Genomic DNA, 17,018 nt, shown 5'->3' with positions numbered 1-17,018 from the left:
CTCTAGACAGGGTATAGCTCTATGCCATCCTAGCTGTCTTAGAACCCTCTCTGTAGACCAGGTTGTCCTCAAACTCAGAGAGGCTCTTGTGTCTGCCTCCCAAGTGCTGGGATTAAAGGTGCATCACCACTGCCTGGCATTGTATTTGGTTTCTTTAAAAAATTATTTTAGTGTTCCGTGTGGTAGTGCATGCCTCTAACCCCAGCATTCAGGAGGCACAGGCAGAAAAATCTGAGTTTGAGGTCATCCTGGTCTACATAGAAATCTCCAAGATAGCCAGGACGACACAGAGTCTCTCTACACCCTGACTAAGTAAATAGACAAATAAATAAACAAACAAATAAATGCATGATTTTATCACTGTATATATATGTTTTAGCTGTATGTCTGTCTGTATACAACAATACCAGTTGTGGCCCGTGGACACCAACAGAGGGCGTCAGGTTCTCTGAAACTAGACAAACAGAGGGTTGTGAGCTGACATGTGGGTACTAGGAACTGAACACAGGTTCTCTGAAAGAGCTAGACAATGAGCTACCTCTCCAGCTAATTTTTGTTTGGTTTAGCTCTGCTCTGTTTTTTGAGACGAGGTCTCACTGTGTAGCCAGTATGACCTGAAACTGGCTTTGTAGACTAGGTTGTCCTAGAACACACCTCTGCCAACTGAGTGCTGAAATGAAACCCATGGGCCACTACTTCTAGTGTATCTAATATATTTTATGGCCTTTTCATTGGAAGGTATTTTATATGGTTAAATGTTATAAATATTCCCCCAAATTTTGGAAAATCCAAAATAATAGAAGCAAGTGTATCTAATTGCAAATCAATAATATAGTATTAAAAAGTATTTTGAGATGGGTATGATAATAATTCCTACAATCTGGCATATGGAGGGTCAAGGCAGGAAGATTGTCATACATCTGAATTAATCCTAAGCTAAGTGAGGCCATGTTTTACAAAACAAAAAAAGAAGAGGGCTTAGAAGACAGTTCAGAGAATGGAATGTTTATTTTATAAACATCAAGACCTAAATTCAGATTTCAACGCTTACATAAATCTAGATGTACATCTGTAACTGAGCAAAGGAGGCAAAGACAGGCAACCCTGGGGACTAGCTATAAGTTCCAGTTCCAGTTGGAGCAATAGAAGACCACACCCATCAACTTCTGACCTTGAAGAGTATGCCCAGGTAAGCATGCCCACACACACACAAACAGGAAGAAAATGTTTTTTAAATACTATTAAGGTTATTGATAAGTAAGTAACCATGTTAGTATCATTCAGAACCAAATAAATTTGGCAAGTTAAGAAAAAAAAGAGCTGGGTATGTAGCTCAGAAGAGCATCTACCTAAGACAATCAAGTTCATGGAAACATGTGCATTTGTGGAGGCCAGAGAGCAATTGTAGAGTGAGTTTTCTCTTTCAACCTTTATGTAGGTTCCAAGAAATGGAGCTCAACTCAGAGTGCCTTTACTGTGCCATCTTACTTACTATAATGTACTTTCCTAACCCTGTGTAAAAAAGAGCAAGCCAAAACTAGCAAAGGAAATTTAATTTCTTCAGAAAATACAACATAATAATGCCAATAACGATATGTAAATTATTATGTATTAGTAACTTCAACAGCAAGATTTCTTGCTATTTAACTTAAAGAAATGTACGATTCCTCCTCATCCCTGCCATACACACTTTTTATTTGTATGTTGAGACAGGGTGCATGCGTGTGTGTGTGTGTGTGTGTGTGTGTGTGTGTGTGTGTGTACATGTAAATCAGGTTGGCCTGTGACTTAAAATCTTCATGGGATAATGGGTTTGTCTTCAAACCTGGCTTTATTTATTTATTTTTAAAATTTGTGTGCAGATGGTCACAAAGACCAGAAGTGAATTTCGGATTCCTTGGATCCCAATGTGGGTTCTCAGATCTGAACTCCAGTTTTCTGGTAGAGCAGTAAATTCTTTTAACTAGAAAACCATCAATCTAGCCTTAGATTCCACTTTATAGCTATTCCCAAAATAAAAATGACCTCAAGAACACACTTTTTTGGTTTAATCTAGACTTTTGGCATGTTCCTCTATAAATTCCTATGTTGTGGTTTGAATAAAAATGGCCCCCACTGACTCATATATCTGAAAGCTTAGGTATCAGGGAGTGTCACTGTTTGAGAAGGATTAGGAGATGTGGTCTTATTGGATGAAGTGTCACTAAGCGTGGGTTTTGAAGTTTCAAAAACCCACACCAGATCCAGTCTCTCTTTCTCTGCTTCTCTGCCTGCAAGCAAATGAGAATGCAGCTCTCAGCTCCTTCTCCAGCACTACACTTGTCTAACTGCTGCCATGCTCCCTACCATGATGATAATTAACTAGGCCTCTGCAAATGTAAGCAGTTCCCAATTAAATGCTTTCTTTTGTGAGTCTCCTTGGTCACAGTCTCACTTCACAGTAACAGAACAGGAATAAGATACCCTTTCTGCCTGCTAGGTTTGGGTTCAGGAACACTTGGGCCACACTCAACTACAGGAGCCTCTTTCTCTCTCCATCCTCATAACTGACTTTGTCTACAAGCACCAGATTAGCAGACTTCAAGTTCTCAGAGGTGACTAGTATCACACCCCTTATAATAAAGGCATATTAACTAAAGTGGCCCTTCCTCCCTACTTTCTCCACATTCTGAGCTCACACATTCTAATTCCTTCCTCACAATGTAGATATTGAGAAAGAATCCTTTTGCCTTCTGCACAGGAATCAGTCAGCCTGATTACAAGCATATATCACTTTTTTAAAAAAGATTTTATTTTTATTTATGTTTATTATGTTTGTGTTGGTTTGTACAAATGAGTACAGGGTCTGTGGAGGTCAGAAGAGGGAGCCAGGTACCATGCTGCTGGCTATAGGCAGTTACAATGAATCAAACATGGGCACTGGCAACCAAACTTAGGTTTTTCTGGAAGAGAAGCAAACATTTTTAACTACTGAGCCATCTCCATACAAGTATATGTGTGTGTGTGGAACCCCTCTCCCTCTTTTGAAATCCAAAAGGGATTCTCAATTTTGAGCCTAAATTCTCCTAAGAGTTACTGCCATGCTGCATGCCTATCTAAGGCACTGGTAACTTTCCTAATACATCTCTTACTCATAGGGGCTCCATAACTCTTGCAAACCTGAGGCACTGTAGTGACTAGTGATCGGTCAGTAAACAACCTCTGCTCCATTATACATGCTACCGTGACTCTCTACATGCCAGGTTCCACCAAAGCTCCCAGGTCTCAGGCTGGCAAACTGGCTCAGGAACTTGCTAATGACCCAAGTTCTATCTGTAGAACTGACATAAAGCTTCAAGGAGGGAACTGACTCCAATGTTGTCCTCTGATAGCCCTCCACAAGCTGGGGCACATGCACACCCTAAACAGGCACACACAGACACACACACACACACACACAGACGCACACAGACACTCACATAAGTTCTAGGTTTTGTTATACAGGCATTTAATTCTGGACTCTCCCTCAGAAGTCTTCATTTAATACCATGCAGCTGTATTTCAGAATTAATTAGTAATCTGCACCTACTAAGTAATCTGCATGTGAGCAACTCTGGAATAATTTACAAGTCATTAAAATGAAATAAGAGATATGATTAGACAACTATAAAAAACAACATTGAATCATTGAGTTAAATAATGATTTTTAGGCTCAATTCTCAAGTTATGCCTTCTAACAATTTGGTTCAACAATGATGTCCTTTATCAAGAACAAGAATGAAACAAAAACCATTCAGAGTCCTCAAACCTCATTGACATAAGAAACCAAATGACAAGACATAAGCCCTTTCCTATCCATTCTACATTCTAAGAACACTAAGGACTGGAGAGAGATGGCTCAGCTGTTAAGCCAAGAAAAATGAACTAGGAAGACAAGCAAATATTACACGGGCAACATCCTATGACTATCTAGTGCATAGACATGACAGCCCTTGACCCCAGGACCAACGATTAACTAGTTCTGGACAAAGAGGGAGAGGAGGGGTGGTGACATGAAATGTAAAAGCTGAAAATAAAAGTCACCTTAAGAGAAAAATAAATAGAATCTTACAGTTAGTTTCAAAACAGAAATACACACAACAGAAGCAGAGACTAAGCACAAGAGGGCGAGGGAGAGTTCAGCCTGGGAATATGTTTAAGCCTACACTTGCCTCCCGCCCACACTCCCATCCTTTACTATACCAACTTGTATTTTTATATTTTTTGAAATGTAATAATTTAGTAATCTTTTTATTTAAAATTTACTTTATCTGTATGAATATTACCCTGCATGTGTGTGTGTGTGTGTGTGTGTGTGTGTGTGTGTGTGTGTGTGTATTGTACTCTGTATGTGTGATGCCCACAAAGATCAAAAGAGGATATTGGAGGGCAGATGGTTTGTAAGCTGCCATGTGGGTAAGGAGACCCAAACCTGGGTCCTGTGCAAGAGCAGAAAGTAGTCTTAACCAATGAGCCATCTTTCTAGTCTCTCAATTTAATAAACTTAAATTTGCTTCTTAAACAAGGCTGAGGCGAACAACCTCAAGGTTACTATGAAGTATACTTAGGAAATTTCCTAATTGTTTGATAATTCCTGTCATAATTGCTCAATCGTAAGCAAAAGAGTTTAAAAGGAAAAGGTACTATGTTCCCTACTTTGGTGTTTATCTATCTGCTTATAATTTCTTCAGTAGAATTCTGCAATCCCTGCTCATATATTCAAAACATGAATAAAGAACTAAATGAAATTTAGCAATTTTGGTTGAAGATGGGATTCAGCAGTTTGTATTTTGTTTTAATGTGAAAACTACTCCCAACACACACACACACACACACACACACACACACACACACACACACACACACACTACATAAATGCAAAAATGCAAAGATAAAGAGAGTAGGAAATTTTTTACAAACTTGGAGTGCAGAAATTTTTTTCTATATACACTGGACAGTCTAAAGGAGATAGCAAAAGAGGACTTAGCCACCTTCCCTCCCTGCCACCAGAACCACACACAACACTAAGGCTGCAGTTCCCCATATAGTTTCCTTGCAATGCTTTACCAAGTAAATCCTATAATAACTGCATGTGAAGTAAAAAGGGATGCTCTGAAAGGGAAATACTCTTGTATTCCAATTATGTGAAGATCCATGCAGTTTTTAAAATTATAAACAATAGGAAACTTTCTGCTTTTTACAGTTTCTACAACTCATGTCAATTATTTTTAATGTGGTCTTTCCTAAATAATTTTAATATGCAGCATTTTATAGCTTAGATGTCAATGTCTCCGTAGTACTGTATGGAACTTTTACTCAGAGCCGTACTCATGTGGGATCAAAAGAGAAAAACATAATAAATCAAATAAAAGGCTCTGTGCAAAGTCTCAGTTATAGAATGGATCAAGAGAAGACAGAGTACCTCAAAGACAGCACAGAAGAACTGGAGTGGGAATGTCAAGACATGGGACATTCTGAGATGACCACATCTATGGGCAATATAATAGGTATAAAAAGAGGAGAAGCTGGTTCTAAAGGCATGGAAAACATTTTTTTAAAATGAGAACAAAAAACTTCCCAGAGTTAGGGAGATGTCACTCTATATGCAGGAGGTATTTAGGACCCTGAACACCCCACGAAAGCACCTCACTGGTCATGTCACAACTAGAGCAACAGATACACAGAGTAGAGCAGCAAGGCACACACGCGCATGCCCGTTCAGACAGACCAGTGAGCTGGAGCCTTACACACCAGGAGACCTGCACAGAGGGTCTGAAGTTCTGAAAGACAACTGCCACCCCAAACTACTACTATGCTCAGCAAAACTATCTGTCATAACTGAAGGAAAAATAAGAACACTCCATTAAAAAAAACAACAAAAAACAACAACAACAACAACAACAACAACAACAAAAAAAACAGGTTACGAAAGCGCTACAGAAAATACTTGAAGGAATCCTTTAGACTGGAAAGAAAAATAACTCCATCCATGAAGCCACAGGAAAGAATAAATCCTGCTAGCGTAATAGTTCAGCCAGAAGAAGAAAAAAGACCAAATAATACAAAATCAGCTAAATGATAGGCACCAGCACACACTGCTCAGTAAGTCTGACCATTAAATGCTTTCAACTCCCCAATCAAAAGAAAGAGACTGGTAGACTGTCAATTGCTCTAAGAAATGTATGTTACCACAAAAGAAAAATGTATGTTACACACTGCCTCCTGTGGAAGGAGGAAAAAGGTGTTCCAGGCAAACAGACCTGGAAATGAAGCAGGTGTCAGACAAAATAAACTGATTAAGAGAACGTTCCATCAAATGGGACATTAAGATACTAAACAAATATACTGCAAACACAGGTGCACCCAGTTTCATAAAACAAATTATAATACCTGTAAAGTCACAGGTTCATCAAACACAATGGCAGTGGCAACTTTAATACCCAATTTTCACTGACTGACAGGTGTTCCCAACAGAAAGTCAGGAGAGAGACATCTGAGTTAAATGACATCCTAAGTCAAACAATCCCAGCAGATGCCCGTCTGTACAGCATCCCATTCTAACACTGCACAACACATTCTCCTCAGAAGCCAATAGAACTTTCTCCAAAACAGAGCAGATATTAGGGCCCACAGCACAACAGAGAAAGAGAAACCCTAGAACAGACACAAATTTACTGAGATTAAACAACACACTATTGAATAATGAATAGGTCCTTCAAGAAATCAAGAAGAAACTTTTATTAAAATTGCAAAAAACCCCAATACACCAACTGACAGAGTATAAGAAAAACAGTCATAAAGGGAAGTTTGTAGCTTTTAAGTGTTTACATTAACAAACAAATGATCACCATAGAAAAAGAAAAACAAGGGGTTGGGGATTTAGCTCAGTGGTAGAGCGCTTGCCTAGGAAGCGCAAGGCCCTGGGTTCGGTCCCCAGCTCCGAAAAAAAGAACCAAAAAAAAAAAAGAAAAAGAAAAAGAAAAACAAGTGAAACCCCCCAAACAATAAATAGATGGAAATCATTAAGATTTGGGCATACATTAATGAAATGGAATCTAACAAGAGCAAAATATAGTAAAAAAAAAAAAAAAAAGAAAGAAAAAAAAAAGAAACAAAAAGTGGTTCTTAAAGAGATAGGAACAAAATTTGGTGCTAAAAAAAAAAAAAAAAAGATAGAAAAATTGGTAACTTAACAAGATAGAAAACCTGAAACCAAACTAACCAAAAAAGAAAAGATCAAAGTTAATTAAATCAGATCTGAAAATGGAACCATTAATGGATACCAATAAAATTCAGAATATCATTTAGGTCTTCTCTTTAAAACACATTCCACCAATTGGGAAATCTAAAAGAAATTAATTTCCAGATGCATTATCAGTTACTAACGAGATTTAAAACTGTAAACATATCTGTAGCAGTGAGATAAAAACAGGAAGTAGTGGTGCATGTCTTTAGTCTACAGAGTAGGTTCTAGACAGCCATGGCTGCGCAAGGAAACTCTCTCACTCCCCCAACCCCAAAAAAAATCCTCACTCAGCTAAAAAAGGGCAGACTTGGATTCAGTGGTGAATTTTACCAGATCTTCAAAGATATAACACCAATGCTTCTCAAATCCCATAAACTAACAGGGGAAGTGGCTGGAAAGTTGGCTCAGCAGTTAAGAGGTTCTAAAGCTCTTGCAAAGGACTGGCATTTAGTGCTCACCACCCACTGATCCATACCACCTGATACCACCTCCACGGAACAATCCTACCCCTCTTCTGGCATTCAGGAGCGCCCACACACCTGGGAAACAACCACACACATATACACATAAAAACAAACCTTTTAAAGAGAAAAAGGTCATTTACCAAGATAAAGTTTGGTTTATTCCATAGATGAGGGAGGATTCAATATGTAAGTCAATAAATTGATTTAAGAGTAGAAATCACATAGCCGTCACAGCCATCTCAATAAATACATTAAAAAAACCAACTTGACAAAACACAACAACTTTCATGGTAAAAGTCCTGAAGAGGGGCTGGGGATTTAGCTCAGTGGTAGAGCGCTTACCTAGGAAGCGCAAGGCCCTGGGTTCGGTCCCCAGCTCCGAAAAAAAGAACCAAAAAAAAAAAAAAGTCCTGATGAGTTGGGCACTGTGGTGTATGCCTTTAATCCTAGCACTCAGGAAGCAGAGGCAGGTGGATCTCTGAATTTACCAGCAGCCATTACTACAGGGTGAAACCCTGGAGGTGGAGGAGGGAGGGAGTGGTAGGGGGAGAGGGAAACTCTTAATAGAAGGAATATTTCTAAACTAAGTAAAAGCTATAAACATTATATTGGGGGCGGGCCTTCAACAGCATTAAGACAAGGATGTCCACTTTCTCCACTACCTGGAGGTCTTAGAGCAGTAAGACAAGCAAATAAAAGGGATACAAAAAGGAAGGGAAGAAGTCAAAGTATCTCTGTTTGAGATGATATGACTATATATACACCAAAGAATCCCTAAAGTCTCATCAAAAAACTTTGAGAACTGATAAACATCTTAAGCAAAATGGCAAGAAACAACTACATCAAATAAAAAACAAACAAGCCTGGGGTTGGGGATTTAGCTCAGTGGTAGAGCACTTGCCTAGCAAGCGCAAGGCCCTGGGTTCAGTCCCCAGCTCCGAAAAAAAGAAAAAAAAAAAAAAAAAAAAAAAAAAAACCAACCAAACAAAAAACAATAGCCTTCTAATATATCAACCACCAACACTCTTAAGAAAGAAATCAGAGAAACAAGCTTACTCACAGCATCCTAAAACAGGGGTTGGGACATCATAGGGAAATGTCTCACCAGTTAAGAACACATACTTCCTTTTTGAGAATATCCAAGTTCAGTTCCCAGCACTCACATGGGGTGGACACAACCACCTTTAACTCCAACTCCAGGGAGATCCTACACCTCTGGCCTGCAAGGACATCAACACTTACAGGCGCATGCACAAAGAAACCAGAAGGAGGGGGAGAAATAAAAGTAGAAAGAACATGTATTGAAGTGGGAGACAGAGCTGGAAATGGATGTGATAATATATTCTATATGTGTATAAAACTGCCAATGAATAAGTAAAAAAAGTTTTTCAAATGATGTATCAAATCCAGACACCACAAGTAAAGACCAAGGCTGTGCACAGAGATACGTGCTTACCATGCCTACAATCATAGCACCAAAAAGGAAAGGCAGGGGGATCTTAAGTTTGAGGGTAGCCTGGTATATACAGCAAGTCTGAGGTGAGCCTAAGCTTAAATAGTAAGAACAGTTATAAATAAAAAATAATTAAAAAATGTTTGTGCCCAATGCTGCAGATTTCATACAGGTCTCATGCATGCTTCAGAGCCACTTTACAAACTGAACTACACCCAAGCTCACAACGCAATTTAAAAATTGAAAACTACACACATGGCAAATTATGTATCAATTACTTTAGATAATAATATCTAAAGGAAACTAAACAATCAAAGGGTTGGCAAGATGACTTTGGGGGTAAGGGTAAGCAAGCCTGAGAACGTGAATTCAATCCCCAGAACCAACAACTAATCCAAGTGATCCTCTGACATCCACTGTCTGTAACCTCAATTTTCCAAGGAATCCAACACTTAATTCTGGATTTTGTGGGGAGCAGGCACATGGTTCAACTTTTTTTTTTTTTTGGAGACAATGTCTGTGTAGTACTGTGTAGTACTGGCTAGCCTGGAACACCCCGTATAAATCAAGGTGGCCTCAAACTCAAGAGATCCACCTGCTTATGCCTCCCAAATAATTGGTGTGAAGGTGTGTACTACCAAAGAGACAGCTAGGTTTTTTGTGCGTGTGTTGCTTTGAGTGAGGATGTCCTGCACTGGTTTCCAGAGGAGCTAGGACTGCTGATTTGCAGTGTGCCTTATAAGAAACAGCAACATGAATGTCTTAGAAACCAACTCACTTAACAAAAGCTTTCACTATTAGTGAATCACATCCTGCCATCCATGTTAAAAGAAAGGTGCTATGATAACCTTCTATATCTGAGCCTCAGTTTAATTTCTCTGTTAATATGTTCATGCCTTCATTATTGGAAATAGAAAGGCAAGATTCAAATCTAGATTTCCAAAAAATAATCTCCAACTTTTTTTCCACTGTCACATTAGGAGCAACAATCTGAGTATGCCCCTATTAACATGTCTTAATTTTACAAATAAAAATACAGAAATACATATGTACCTGTAAGAGGCTCAGCTGGTAAAGGCGCTTGTCTTGAAAGACTGCCCTGAATTCAATTCCCAGAAACCATGTGAAGGTGGAAGGAGACAACTGATGCCCAAGTTGTCCTCTGACCTCTACGTGCATGCCGTGGCATCCCCACATACTCACAAACTAAGAAACTTCAAAATACAGCCCATTGAGAAAGAACTAAAGATTAGAATCAAACTTCTGGAATATGTCTCTAGTATAAATAAAGATTAGTAGAGAAATCCAAGTATTGAAGTCCGCTCACCCATTTTGAAGGGCAGTGTTCATTCTTCTCATCTGTCATCTTCCCACTTTTAAGTGCTTTCCTTGAGTGCTTGACAGTTGTTTTTATGGCAGGGCGACACACATAGTTCTCCAAGTTCTTTGGAGGCTTTTTAGTTCTCTTAGCCTGAAGGCCAATTTTCAATTTTAAATTTCCCTCTGAAAAGTTTGTTTCTTTCACTGAAAACTGTTGCTGTGCATCTGTCAAACCATCGTCTTTTCCTGCTTCTATGGCCCTTTCTCGATTCCGCTTTCGAGGATCCTCTTCGTCTGTGTTACCCTCTATTTCTACTTCTCTCTTGCTGGCCAGAGTGCCAGAACTGATGGCAGAAGGACTCTTTCTTGAAAACCCTTCGGAGTCAGAACCCAATCCTAACATAGCAGTATTCCTAGGGTCCATCACAAGTGCACTATTACTGAGCGATCTTACAAAACCTTTACAGAACACTCTTCCATACAAAATAGTGTTTTCCAAAACTTGCAACCAGCATCTCTTTCCCTGCAGGAGAGATCATAACAAAAATTTATCAGAAAATAATTAACATAAGAAAGGAGCAATAACACATACATATCATTTACACACACACATCATATATACACATATATATCATTTACACACACATATATCATTTACATACACTCATATATATCAGTTTTATATGTGTGTCAGTTAAATCAAAATGTATTTAGAATACATACAAATCATTTACTTGTAAATTCACTTGAAATGTCATATTTCCTTTCATTGTTCTATAGATATGAATAAGCTACAATACTACAGCACAAACCAAATTTTAGAATCACTGTTAACAGCAGAGCCTGAAGGCCCGTTCCTAAATCACAGCACTTCAGGAGCTAAGACAAGAGTTTGAGGCTAGTTCAGGGAGACCCTTCTCCTTTCTCTTTCCTTTCCCGCCTCTGTGTGCAGGTGCATGTGCATGTGTCTTGTTTTTTTGACAAAGGGTCTCATGTAACCCAGGTTAGCCTTGAACTTGTCATATAGCTAAGACTGATCTTTGCCTAGCACAGTGGTCATCTTTAATCCCAGCAGTTCAGAGGCAGAGGCAGGTGGATCTATAAAGTCAAGGCTACCCTGGTCTACAGAGTAAGTTGTAGGACAGTCAGGTCTACATTGAGAAATCCAAACTCAAAAAAATAAACTGAAAACCATTACAAACCAACCAAGAAGTTTTTGCAACTGAATTCCAAACTCAAATACAATCTGGAAATAACTTTGTTATTTTAAATCTGTTCCCCCCTCTCACCATGTAGGACAGAGTCAGACTATTAAGCTCAAAACCCTCCTTCTTCAGCCTCCAGAATCCACAATGAACATCACTATGCCTGGCATAAACATTCAATTTTAAATGAATATATTTTTCATTTTTAAGCAAAATCCATTTGATTAAAATTAAAGAATTGGGGTTGGAGATTTAGCTCAGTGGTAGAGCGCTTGCCTAGGAAGCGCAAGGCCCTGGGTTCAGTCCCCAGCTCCAAAAAAAAAAGAACCAAAAAAAAAAAAAGTTAAAGAATTATTTTACTAGCTTTTGGTCAATTTCAGTGTTCAACCATTTTTTAAAAAAAAGATTTATTTTATGTATGTGTGAGTACACTGTTGCTGTCTTCAGACACACCAGAGGAGGGCATCATACCCCATGACAAATGGTTGTGAGCCTGGTGCTCATCAAAAACAGAAAAGGGTATCAGATCCCCGGACCTGGAATTACAGATGGCCTCCAGTCACAACAGGAGGGCTTGGAATCCAACCTGAGGCTTCTGCAAAAACAAAAGCCCTTGCAAGTCTGTGCTCTTGAGGATTGACAGGCTTGCTGTGATGCCACGCATGTGTCTGGGATGGCGGGTTATCTGTATCATTTGTCTGGCATGAGCGAGACCCTGAGTAGAATCGTCAGCAGTGTGAAAAATGAAGCCCTATGAGATGGGCGTGCAGACGATGTCAAACCCTGAGTGCTCTGAAAAGGCAACACTTCCGGTTCATGGCCAGAAAGGACGATTTAGTGAGACCTTATCTCAAAAAAAAAAAAAAAAAAAAAAAAAAAAACCAGGAAGAAAACAACAAAACATATGACTGAGTAAAGATCCAGGCCTCCAATACTTAAAAAGAAACCTATCCCCCAATTTTTTATAATGTAAAATGTTTTAAGCTCCACTGGTTTTCATAATAGATTCAGAATCCTGAAATCCCCAAAACTGAAAACTAAGTTTTCCACTCCATTTAGCAATGTTTACAAAACCTGACCTAAATTTGATTTTAGTTTTAATTATCAGAATTTCTATGAATTATGTTCGCACTTTTCCAAAAGGTTTTTAACATATCAGTGTTGGTTCATTCAATCAATATTACACTATCTAAAAAGTAAAAAAATATAAATAAATGGAAAAAGTATAAAACTAACGCCTCCGCCTAAAACTCCTGTCACTGATGTCTCAGATGTGACTGCAGAGCTTTTGTTCTCACTGTCCTGACAGCGGTTCCCTGGCCTTGAACTCGTGATCCTTCTGTTTCACCCTCCTAAGAACTGGGATTATGCCCATACGCCAGGACAGCGACAACAGGAATAGGTTTTAAATGTCTGAGTAATGTTGCTTGTGAATGACACTCTTTCTGTTTTGGGGATTCTATCCAGAATTAAGAGTACATGTTATGGGGTTGGGGATTTAGCTCAGTGTTAGAGCGCTTGCCTAGCAAGCGCAAGGCCCTGGGTTCGGTCCCCAGCTCTGAAAAAAGAAAAAAAAGAAAGAAAAAAAAAAAGAGTGCATGTTATGTATAACTCATTCTGTTTCTTTCTATAGTATATTTAATTTAAAATACTTACAAAGAGAAATAAAGAATTAAGAATTGTTGCTTTTCTGCTCAAAGAAACATTCACTCAAATTCAACATTCATTTTAAATGTAGTTTTGTGGTTTACATGTTCACATCTCTGAAAAATCCAGAAGAAACTAGTGGAACTAAAAAGAAAGTTAAAAGGATATGGGTTAGGTGATAAGAGTGCTTGCCTAATACACATCAAGTTCCAGCACTGGGAGGGGAGAGGCAGGGCAATCAGAAGTTCAAGGTCATCCTTGGAGGGAGACAGCAAGAGGACATAAGACTACCCTCCCCCTAATAAGCAGAAATGAAAGCCGACACTAGGGTCATGGCAGAGTCCTTTAACATATACCATCATGTTCACACCACTATGAACAAACTGGGAAATTAATTAATAGGTATACATTAATATAACTACAAAAATATGATAATCTGACAATATGGTAGAATTACTTAAGAATTTTTTGATATCACCATTTTATAAATGTTGTTTGCTGTCTTTCCTACCATCAAATACAAAAACAATAACTGCATACAGTGACATACTGCAATTCCAGCACTTAGGAAGGAGAAGCGGGAATTCTAGGTCATATATAGCAAATTCAAGGCAACTTGGGCTACATGAAAGAGAAAAACAAAACAAAACAAAGAAACAACTTCCACTACATATATGTAAAATGTCTGAATGGAAACAACTCGAACTTGTTCTTCATAATCATACCCTATTTCTTCTCTCAAGTGAACACCTCCCTCTACCTACTGCCACAATAATCCCACATACAAGTGACAAACAATAGATCTGATAAAATAAAAAGGCCAAGGACACAGCTCAGTGGGTTTAATTGCCTTCAAATAATATACACTCTCACAGAAACACGCATTAATGAATACACAAACACACGTTAATTCAGTGTTCTGAGGCTGTGGGTATTGCTTAGTATAGCACTTGCCTAACATGGAGAAGGGTGGACTCCAACACGGGGAGGAAAGGAAGGAGTGAGAGAAGGAAGACAGGCAAGCAATGCTTTGGTCTCTGGTACAAACTCACAGAGACAATTTAACCGCATATGTATGTGGAAGATCACTCTCTGCTTGGGTACCTTGACTACTATCAGGAATGGGATGGAGACAACCATGCTTTGATAAGACACAATTTAGCAAAGCAATATAAAATTTATCATAAACCTTGTAAGTACTACAATGAGTCCTGATAATAAGTTTAACACTTATAACTTAAAATTAAAATCCCTAATGTTTCACTGAGCTTTTAATATATGCACAGCTCTATACTAAGGCTTCATTTATATAGCTAACTTAAGTCTATCACCATGAGGTACTTACTATTATATCTTTTTATAGATGAAAAAAGTCTTTATAGCCAATAAAAGAGTCAAGTCTACCATTTAAGGATCAGACAGGTTGGCCTGGTTTTTCTTAGATGCATCATACTGCCTTTAAATAATTTTCGGACCTGATTTTTACTCCTCTCTGCTACGTTTGGAATTCTATTAACCTTCCTAGTATTTCTCCAACCATTCAACCACTACCTTCATAGATCTATTAAATGTATGCATGCAAATAAGAGAGGTGGACTAGGGTGTTTCATCTGAGTGTGAAAGTATATGAACAAACAGCTATGCCCATGAATGTCTTAAAGGCCTGAAGTTAACATTTTTGGTGTTTGCCTTAAAAGCTCTGCCATTTATTTATTTATTTACTTATTTATTCATTCATTCTCTCCTTCATCCCTCATCCCCTCCCCCCTCCCTCCCCCTGTGTATTCATGTGAGCATGTCCATTGCATAGCATAAGTTTTTTACGATCAAAGGATAACTTTTGTAAGTCGGTTCTCTCCTTCCAACATGAGGATCCCAGGAATCAAACTCAAGTTATTATCTCAGGAGCAGGAGCCCTGCCTCTATCTGCTGAGCCACCATGATTAAAAGCTCACTGATTTGGTTAGGCTAACTGGCCAATGAATTCCAAGGATCTGCCTCTCCCTCCCGCTCCCAAGAAGTTACAGTTCAACTACTGTTAAGTGCTAGGGATCTGACCTCAAGGGATATACTTATGCACCAAACACCTGACCATCTCTTAAGCGTTTCAAAAGCAGAAAGATCTCTGTGAATTCAAGGTCAGCCTGGTCTACAGAGTGAGTTCCAGGACAGTTAGGAATACACAGAGAAAAACCAAACAAAACTTAAAAAATAGTAAAACAAATAATCATCTGTCACCAAATGGCAATGACTATGTTTATTAAATTTTATCAAGCAAACTCAAAAGAAGTTAAATTCACTGAAGGGAGTCAGTCTGTGGGTCTCAGGAATCAATCTTAGGGCAGGCACCATTGGCAGCCAGCACCTTTACTGGCTGAGTCATCCATCTCACAAGTCCACTTAAAACCAAACACCAAACAAAAAACAAAACAAGATCAAACTATATCCTTGACTACCCTGCAACTTACTATGTATGCTGACTTCAAACTCAGAGGTTCACCTACATCTCTCTGCCTCTGCTTCCAGAATGCTGGAATTAAAAGTATGTATCACCGTGCCCAGGTCACTGGCTCACCACAATTCCAGCATTCTGGGGCGGCCCCCCATTCACACCCCCCACACCCTTTTTATGAGACAGGGTCTCACTATGTAACTGGCTGTGCCCCCAAAATGAAGCACTTCTAAGGTGAGCTAGGAGTCTGACACAGGAAAATCAGAAACTGCTACCTACCTAGTCTGGAGTTACCACCATGCAGAAATAAGACCTTGCCTCAACAAGGCAAAAGGCAAGAACTCACTCTTGGAAGCTGTCCTCTGACATCCATTCTCTCTTGAAGTATGTATGAAAGCTATGTGCATGCATAATAACATTTTTTAAAAATTGAAATGCATTGGCCAGGCATAGTTGTGCATGCCTTTAATTTCAGCATCCAGGAGGCAGAAGCAGGTGATCTCTGAGTTCAAGACCAGCCTTATGTACTGAGCAAGTTCTTAGGCAGACAGGACTATACAGAGAAACCCTGTCTCAAAAAACAACAAAGAAAATGTATGTCTCTGTCCCTTTCCCACAACATAGTACAAACTATGGGAGCACTGAAAACCTGTAGTTAGTTGACTGATAAATGAATGCATAAACAATTGAAGGAAAGTGTTTCCTTTCTGACATACTGACTGACACCTTTAATCTCACACTGCATAGCTTAGGTAGGAGGTCTGCCATAAGTTTAGGCCAACTTGAGCTGTACAGTGAGTTTAAGATTATCCAAGACTACACAATGTGAGATGCCATCTCTAAATAAATAAATAAATAAATAAATAAATAAATAAATAAATAAATAAATGTAGGATGGAGGCTGTTTTAATATTTTATTAAAGTTTGAGTGTTTGAGTGTGAATAGTTGTATCCAAGCCTAGTGGCCTAAGAAGTCAGGAGAGGGAGTCAAATTCCCTGGAACAGGAGTTACAGATAATTGTGAGCCATTAGGTGGGTGCTTGGACCTGAACTTAGGTCCTCTACAAGAGCAGAAAGTACTCTTAACCAATGAGCCATCTCTACAGCCTGAGAAAGAAAATGTTGAGTAACTTAGCAGTCTTGCACAATTATCCAAACACTTGTTAGGATAATTCTAAGACTCTCTTTTTTTTTTTAATTACACTTTATTTAC

General features: G+C 38.8%; 1 protein-coding gene across 10 annotated transcripts in view; it reads right to left on the bottom strand.

The window, feature by feature from the left end:
- Ash1l (ASH1 like histone lysine methyltransferase) overlaps positions 1–17,018 on the bottom strand; it is a 136,456-nt gene that overhangs the window by 109,270 nt on the left and 10,168 nt on the right. For 9 of the 10 annotated variants that reach the window (XR_005500293.2, XR_010063608.1, XM_008761159.4 and 6 more), the window contains exon 2: positions 10,509–11,024. Coding sequence is in view for 8 of the 10 variants with exons in the window: in XM_039102315.2 (XP_038958243.2) it covers positions 10,509–11,024 (516 nt within the window). In the remaining 2 variants the exon portion in view is untranslated. Of the gene's footprint in view, positions 1–10,508; positions 11,025–13,362; positions 13,498–17,018 lie in introns of all 10 variants that reach the window. The other variant, XM_039102313.2, reaches the window with a different exon arrangement.

This window comes from Rattus norvegicus, chromosome 2 (genome assembly GCF_036323735.1).
Source record: "Rattus norvegicus strain BN/NHsdMcwi chromosome 2, GRCr8, whole genome shotgun sequence".
Lineage (NCBI taxonomy): Eukaryota > Metazoa > Chordata > Mammalia > Rodentia > Muridae > Rattus > Rattus norvegicus.
The sequence above is the reverse complement of the archived record's forward strand: the minus strand, read 5'-3'. Positions and strand labels throughout refer to the sequence as shown.